At 41.8% G+C, this 7547-nt stretch overlaps 1 protein-coding gene across 1 annotated transcript in view; it reads left to right on the top strand.

The window, feature by feature from the left end:
* Window positions 1–3142: 3142 nt before the first annotated feature.
* Window positions 3143–7547, top strand: part of SYNPO2 (synaptopodin 2) — a 211567-nt gene continuing 207162 nt past the window's right edge. The window contains exon 1 of the mRNA XM_051966039.1: window positions 3143–3262. Within this exon, the coding sequence (XP_051821999.1) occupies window positions 3158–3262 (105 nt within the window). The 5' untranslated portion in view covers window positions 3143–3157. The remainder of the gene's footprint in view (window positions 3263–7547) is intronic.

The following is a 7547-nucleotide window of genomic DNA, read 5'->3' as shown; positions in this document are numbered from 1 at the left end:
CAACTTTCATAAATTTCTTCGTAGCTTTGAATGAGTTGTTACTCTTAATACTCTACTTGAGAGCTCTGTTTATAGGATTATTGATTCAGAGACATCTTGGAGATCATGAGAAAGGCCTTAAGTGAAGAAGCAGAGAAGGAACAGAGACAGAGAGAGAGATTCAGAGACACAAACACAGACAGAGATAGAGAGACAGAAACAAACAGGATATACATACAAAGAGTTAAGAGACAAGGAAAGACAGAGATGGACAGATAGGGATAGACAAAGACAGACAGAGATACAGAAAGAGCAAGAGTGAGACAGAGAGAGGGAAGGAGTATTGAGAGGAAGAGCAAGGAGGAGGCCAGGAAAGAAGGAAGAAAGAGAGACAGAGAGAGAGGAAAGGAGAGGAAGTGAGAGAAAGGGGCAGGCAAAGAGGAAGGGAGAGTAAGACAGAGACACAAACAGACAGAAACAGAGAGAGACAAAGAGAAACATGGTCAAAAAGAGACAGAGAGACAAAAATAGATACACACAGACAAAGAAACAGAGAGAGGAGAAGGAGAGGAAGGGAGAAAGAAAGAGAAAGAGACAGAAACAGAAAGATAGAGAGAGCAAGAGAAAGAAAGCAGAGAGAGAGGGAAGAAGGAAAAGTGAGAGAAAGAGAGGGGAGGAAAGAGATAGAGAGAGACAGAGAAGTAGACAAAGAGAGGGGGAGAAAAGGAAAGAGAGAGGGAGAGAGAGAGAGACAGAGAGGCGGGGAGAAAGAGAGAGGGATGAGGGAGAGAGAGAGGGTGAGAGAAGGCAGCATATGTCAAGCAAGGCAAATTCCCACCACCATCTTGACTATCACCTTCCCTCATACTTGTATGAAAGAAGTATACAACACCCTGAACCCAAAAACCTTAAGAATATCCATGTCCTCCAAACAGGCACCAATAAGGAAAGAAATCATGGTGGAGAAAGGCCTACCTTTCCATTCCTAGGAGCCATACCTGCTTTCTAACTATCGCCAAGAGGCAGATGAGCCCAGGAGTCCAGGGATTGTCATCACCTGTCAAACCACCAGCCCTGTTTCCAATCCAGTCCTATGGAGAAAGGTCCAAACATCTCCATCAATTGCCAATCAACTGCCACTCACAGGGCAGGTAAATCAGCCTAGTGGAGGCATCAGAGGCACCCTGAGGACATTTGGGAAGATACCACAGATGCTATTTCTCCAGGCAAATCATACCCTCACTACATCTCAGACCCTACATCTAAAGCCCTCAGTGATCGTACTGGGCAGCAGCTCCAGGAGGACGTACCCTGGCATTGGCCTCAAGCCACATTTACTGAAGATCCCAAAAATAAGGTTCTTGCCACTGACCTTGGCACTGTCCAATGGTCCCAGACCAGAAACTGTTTTGATTTGACCAGCAGAAATGCCATGAAAGAAAAGACAGCACCATCAGCTTTGCTGCAGTCCCCAGGAGACTTTTCCATCTGACTTGCAGCTGAAGTCTTCCCTGTATGATGTCATGCTTCCTTGGAATGTGAGCTCCTCAAATGTATGGGCTTTCTGCCTTTTCTTTTTGTATCTCTAGTTTTAGCACAGTGCCCCTTCTCCCTCTCTACCCCCCTAGTAAATATTTATAAACTCCTTATGTTCACTCATTCAGTTCCCCCTCTCTTCTTTGGATAGGGGCAGTACAGGAACTGAATAGAGAGCATATTGCCAAGGTCATACACACAGTATATAGTAGAGCCAAGATTTGAATCCACATCCCCGACTCCCAACCTAATTCCTTTTGCTCTGCACTTACGTGTTTGCAAGAAAGGTGCTCTGGGAATCCTGATGTCTCTGGAGACATGAGCTTTTTCTAGAAATATTGTTATTCCTTTAGAACCCTCCATGTAGAGCTGGAAGTGATGTAGGAGACCATCTCATCCAACTCCCTCATTCTGCAGATAAGGAAAGTGAGATTTGAATCCAAATCTTCTGATCCAAAGTCAGTGTTCTTCCCTGTTCCTATGCTGCCTCCCCCTCCCCATACTTAGTGCCATGGCTGACTCTCCCCTTTTTGCCCAGTTTTTGCTGAGAGTGTTCCACAGAAAGTGGAAACTGGAATGGGCGGGCTCTTTCTGGGTATGCATATACAATGGTCTGAGATCCTGGATTTTGATGGATTTCAGGATTACAGTTATTTCCCCCTTTCCATCAGATCAAGAGAGCCCAGGGATTCCGACTATTTTTGTCTCCCTTTTCTATCTCTGTTCCTCCCGCAGCCCTCTATAGTTTTTGTCTTTCCCTCTTCTATTTCTGCCCATTATTTTATATATCTAATTCTCCTTTTTCCTCCCCCTTCTCTCTTTCTTCCTCTCTTCATCTTCCTCCCCCCACCCCGTCTCTCTCTTTCTTTCTCTGTCTCTCTCAGTCTTTCTCTCTCTCTGTGTCTGTGCCTGTCTCTCTGTCTCTGTCTGTCTGTCTCTCCTGTGCTCTCTTTCATGCTCTTTGTCTCTTTCTGTCTCTGTCTTTTTTAAAAATACTTTTTATTTACAAGATATATGCATGGATAATTTTTCAGCATTGACAGCTGCAAAACATTTTGTTCCAATTTTTCTCCTCCTTCCCCCACCCCCTCCCCCAGATGGCAGGTAGATCAATACATGTTAAATATGTTAAAGTATATGTTAAATACAATATATGTATACATGTCCATTCTGTCTCTGTCTTTGTCTCTGTGTGTCTCTCTCTGTCTCTGTCTCTCATTCTCTTTCTGTTTCTCTCATGCTCTCTGTTTCTCTGCTTCTGTCTCTATTTCTTTTTCTGTCTGTCTGTCTGTCTGTCTGTCTGTCTCTCTCTCTCTCTCTCTCTCTCTCTCTCTCTCTCTCTGTCTCTTCTCTCGGTGTCTCTTTGTCTCTGTCTCTGTCTCTCTCTCTCTCATAAACATATTCATGAGCTACAGCCCAGAGGGCGGCAAGCAAGGAGGGACTCAGAGACAGAGCGAGGGAGGGAGAGGAGGAAAGAGGGGAGGGAGAGGAGGGAGGGCGCTCCATGCCTGCCCGCTCAGCTGATCCCTCTTTGGCAACAGCCCCGAAGCCTAAGCCAGAGCACATCTCCCGCGGCACCCACCGGGACTGCTGCGTCTTGTTCTCAGCTCTTCCTGCTACTTGGCCCCCCGAGTGGAGCACCATGGGCACCGGGGAGTTTGTCTGCATCTCCATGACCGGAGGGGCTCCCTGGGGCTTCCGCCTGCACGGTGGCAAGGAGCAGAACCATCCTCTACAAGTGGCCAAGGTAGGCAGTGCCCTGCCCTGCGAAAGAGCAGGGAACAGGCAGGGGAGCCGTGGGAGCCGTGGCCTGGGGCGCAGAAGGAGATGCTTTCCCCGCAGCTCCTGGAGCCTTTGGAGGGTAGATTCCCAGCTCACTGTTGGGCTGGGCTGCGCTGCTCCCATCCGGAGTGCCTAGGATCGCTTGAAACGGTGGCGGGACAGGAGGCATAAACACTGATTTGTGCACAAAAGTATAACCCCACTCGAGTGTGTGTTGGGTTTCGAGCCAATTGAGAATAATGCATTGGCTCCAAGGAAAGACAGGAAAAGATTGATTGGGGTCATCTCCCATCAAGCATCTTGGGAGGGTTTAATATTCGGAGGTTCAGAAGCTCAGTTTAGCTCATTCTTGACCAGGACCAGAACCAGGACAAGGACCAGGACCAGGATCAGGACTAGGACCATCTCGGTCCTGGAAGAAGAAAATGCGAGGAAGCATTGCTGTTGGACACAAACCATTGACTGGGTGACCATGGATCTCTAGGGAGATGCCTGTAGTGGCACCCATCCTTCAGCAGTCAGCCCCAGACCAGTTTGGGGCAGGGGTATAAAGGGTTCTGAGCACAGGATGTCATAATGGTTCTTTCTTTCTTTCTTTCTTTCTTTCTTTCTTTCTTTCTTTCTTTCTTTCTTTCTTTCTTTCTTTCTTTCTTTCTTTCTTTCTTTCTTTCTTTCTTCCTTTCTTATGCTGATAGGTATTGAATACATTAGCAAATAGCCCATTTGTCCAATTACATAGGATAGAACTGCACTAAGACTTATGAGCCACCCTATGTGTAGATGAGATTAAATTATTAATGGAAAGATATTTACAGTAACCCAAAGTTCATTTATGACACTGAAAGTTTCATTTTCAGCTTTTAAAATTTGTATTTGTTTACTCCTTAGATTAGAACATAACCTTGGAGAATTTATTCATGCCCAAGTTAATGTAGCCTTCTTTTGGGATAACCAGGCTTCAGCTATACTAGGACAAAAATTATTAATTGAAAGGTATTTACAGTAACCTAAAGTTCATTTATGATACTGTTTGAAAGTTTCATTTTCAGCTTTTAAAATGTGCATTTGTTTACTCCTTAGAGTAGAATATAGCCTTGGAGAGTTTATTCATGCCCAAGTTAATGTAGCCTTCTTTTGGGATAACCAGGCTTCAGCTATACTAGGACAATAAAAACTAAATTTCTATTTGCAGGGCTTTAAAAGGGTTTAAAAAATAAAATCATTTTATTATAGAAAAGAATGGCCTTCATTATGCATTCTCATTGTCATTGAAATTATTTTTTAACAACCATCAGTATAGGATATATAGCTTTATCTAGTAGATAGCCACTATACTTGGCTATCTCCTCCTCCTTCACTTTACCTTGTAAAAATTGGCAGCAAGAAGAAAATACAGTTGAAAAGGCGGGGGAGATGGCTTTAAGAAATAATGGAGGAATTCTGCCACCTAGTGGAAATTGTAGCAGGACCTCGAGGAAAATAAAGTTTTCACATGTTTGCCCATGTACCATTGTCATATAGTAAAAAAGTTTGATCTGTATTTCAAATGTATGCATATTTATTTATTTGTAAACTGTAATTTGCTTCTATACTTATAATTATGTTTATTATATAAATATTTACATTACATAATTATGTATTCATTATGCATATAGAACAGATATTTTAAAAGGATAAAATAAAGAAAGAAAGTTTTATCCTAGAGGCCACAGAGAGTTATTTGTTGAATCAATGAGGAGTATATTGAGTTGGGGAGTAACTTCATGAGACCGATATGTGAGGAATATAACTTTATAGCTTTATGGAATATGAATGCTAAGAGAAGAGAGACTGGGAACAGGCAAAAACATGAGGAAGCAATAATATATTGGTCAGGAGGGAAGCGATAAGGCCCCATATTAGGGTGGTAACTGTATGAGTCAAGAAAGTAGAACAGATGTGAAAAATCTTAAGGATATAAATGGTAAAACTGGGTGAGGAATTAAGATTGTGGGGTCGGGATGAGTGAGGGGTCAAGAATAACTTCAAGTTTGCCAATCCTAGTGATGATAAAAATGGTGATGATCTTGAAGAGAAAAAAAAAAATGTTTGGAATAGGAGTAGGCTTAGGGGGGAAGATCATGTAATGTGATTCATGATCCAAAGTATCACTCATCCATGTTTGATTATCTCGTATGACTCATTCCATCCCACCAAAAATGAAAAATTTGAAATGGGGATGGTCTTAATCTTTGGCCACTGCCTGCCAAGGAGCTCCTGCCAAAGTCTTGAGGTGATTTGGGAAGGCAGGATATGGAGGGATTTTAGCTGTTAAATTGCTGGTACAAACAAATATGTTCATTATTGTTCAACCATTTAATTGCATTCTGTGCCATCTAGTTATATTAAAATTAGGTAGTTAACCATGTTATAACCAGTCTGAGGGGCTGAAAACTAGGGGAGATACAGAGGGGCCAGCCAAGTGCTAGCCCAGGATAGAAGGTTTGCTGGGGCAGAGGCAGGACAGTGTTGTTGGAGAAAGTTGGAAAATAATGAGTGAAGTTGGAGGTTAAAAGGTGAGGAATTGGGAATGAGTGTCACCTCTTCCCCTAAAGCTCTTGTGGCAGGGTTGGAGTGTTACCCATCTTTCTACTTTCCATCAGATTAGGTCAGTCACATCCCTGTTGGGCCATGCTACAGATGCCTCTCTGTGGTTGGAGGGCTCCACTTTGGAGACTGGACCGCGAGATTTAGAGCTGGAAATGTCTTACAGATTATTGAGTCCAATCATTCCATTTTATAAAAGAGGAAAGGAGCTCAAAGAGGTAAAAGGAATTAGCTGTAGTCACACAGGATGCTAGCTAGTGAATTCGGTCCCAGGATTTCTGACTAAAATACAGCCTTTGATCCCATAGATCATATCATCTCTATTATTTATTTTCCTTTTTTTAGTGAATAATGACACACAGTGATAAAAGATACACTGTGATCCGAGGTTAGTTACAAAAAATTGTTTTTTCAGTGCTTAGAATAAAATCAAGGGTAGGTAGTTTAGGTGCTCTACCTTGCCTTTGCCAGGTGGGGTCACTACTGACCCTTAGCTGCCAATATCCAGTGATTGGTTGGTATAAAGCCATTCTGAGGAGAGTGCACTCTTCACATAGTTGTCCAAAAATGGCACCATGCATGCTGGTTAAGTGGAACAGAGGTGGGAGAAAGCATTGTGGAGAGGGAATCCTGAGGAGAGTCTGTATGCCACTGTAGTGATATCTGGGTGCTTAGAGAAAAATGAGCAACTGATAAAACATCATCCAGGAAAGAAAAAATGCCCTTGGTCACAAACATCCAAAGCAAATGATTACTTGCTTGGGTTTTCCCGATACTTGATTCCAACCTGCAGTTACCCTATGTTACTTTAATGAGTAGATTGAAAGCTAAGGTAACTCAGGCTCTTAGATTGTTAGAAAAGAACAATATATGTCTCTTCTTACCATCTATTTTTATATTTCTAATTTATCATTCCATTCAACTTCTTAAACTTGAACACTAAACTTATTATTTTTCCAAGAAATTTTCATATTTAATTCTTTTATGAACTTATACACACATTGCTCTATAGGTAGTGGAAGACAAAAAATAGATTGCATATTAAACCACAAATCTTTATCACATATTGCTTTTTATTTTAAAAGGATATAAATTACTCATGTAATTTTAAAAACTGCTCTATATTTGCTTTTTCCTGAACTTTTTTGTTTTCTCTGTGTAATTTAAAATTTTTATTTTTTACCCACTATCTCCTTTTTTTCTCCTTCTCCTCCTCCTTCTCCTTTCTCATCTTCTTCTCCTTCCTTCTTCTTCTTCTTCTTCTCTTCTTCTTCTTCTTCTTCTTCTTTCTTCTTTCTTCTTTCTTCTTTTTTCTTCTTCTTCCTCCTCCTCCTCCTTCTTCTTTTTTCTTCTTCTTTTTTCTTCTTTCTTCTTCCTCCTCCTCCTCCTCCTTCTTCTTTTTTCTTCTTTTTTTTTTTCTTTTTCTCCTCCTCCTCCTCCTCCTCCTCCTTCTTCTTCTTTTTTCTTCTTTCTTCTTCCTCCTCCTCCTCCTTCTTCTTTTTTCTTCTTTTTTCTTTTTTTCTTCCTCCTCCTCCTCCTCCTCCTCCTCCTCCTTCTCCTCCTCCTCCTCCTCCTTCTTCTTTTTTCTTCTTCCTTCTTCTTCTTGTTCTTCTTGTTCTTCGTTCTTGTTCTTTTTCTTCTTCTTCTTCTTGTTCTTCTTCTTT

This window comes from Antechinus flavipes, chromosome 6 (genome assembly GCF_016432865.1).
Source record: "Antechinus flavipes isolate AdamAnt ecotype Samford, QLD, Australia chromosome 6, AdamAnt_v2, whole genome shotgun sequence".
Classification (NCBI taxonomy): Eukaryota; Metazoa; Chordata; class Mammalia; order Dasyuromorphia; family Dasyuridae; genus Antechinus; species Antechinus flavipes.
The sequence above is the reverse complement of the archived record's forward strand: the minus strand, read 5'-3'. Positions and strand labels throughout refer to the sequence as shown.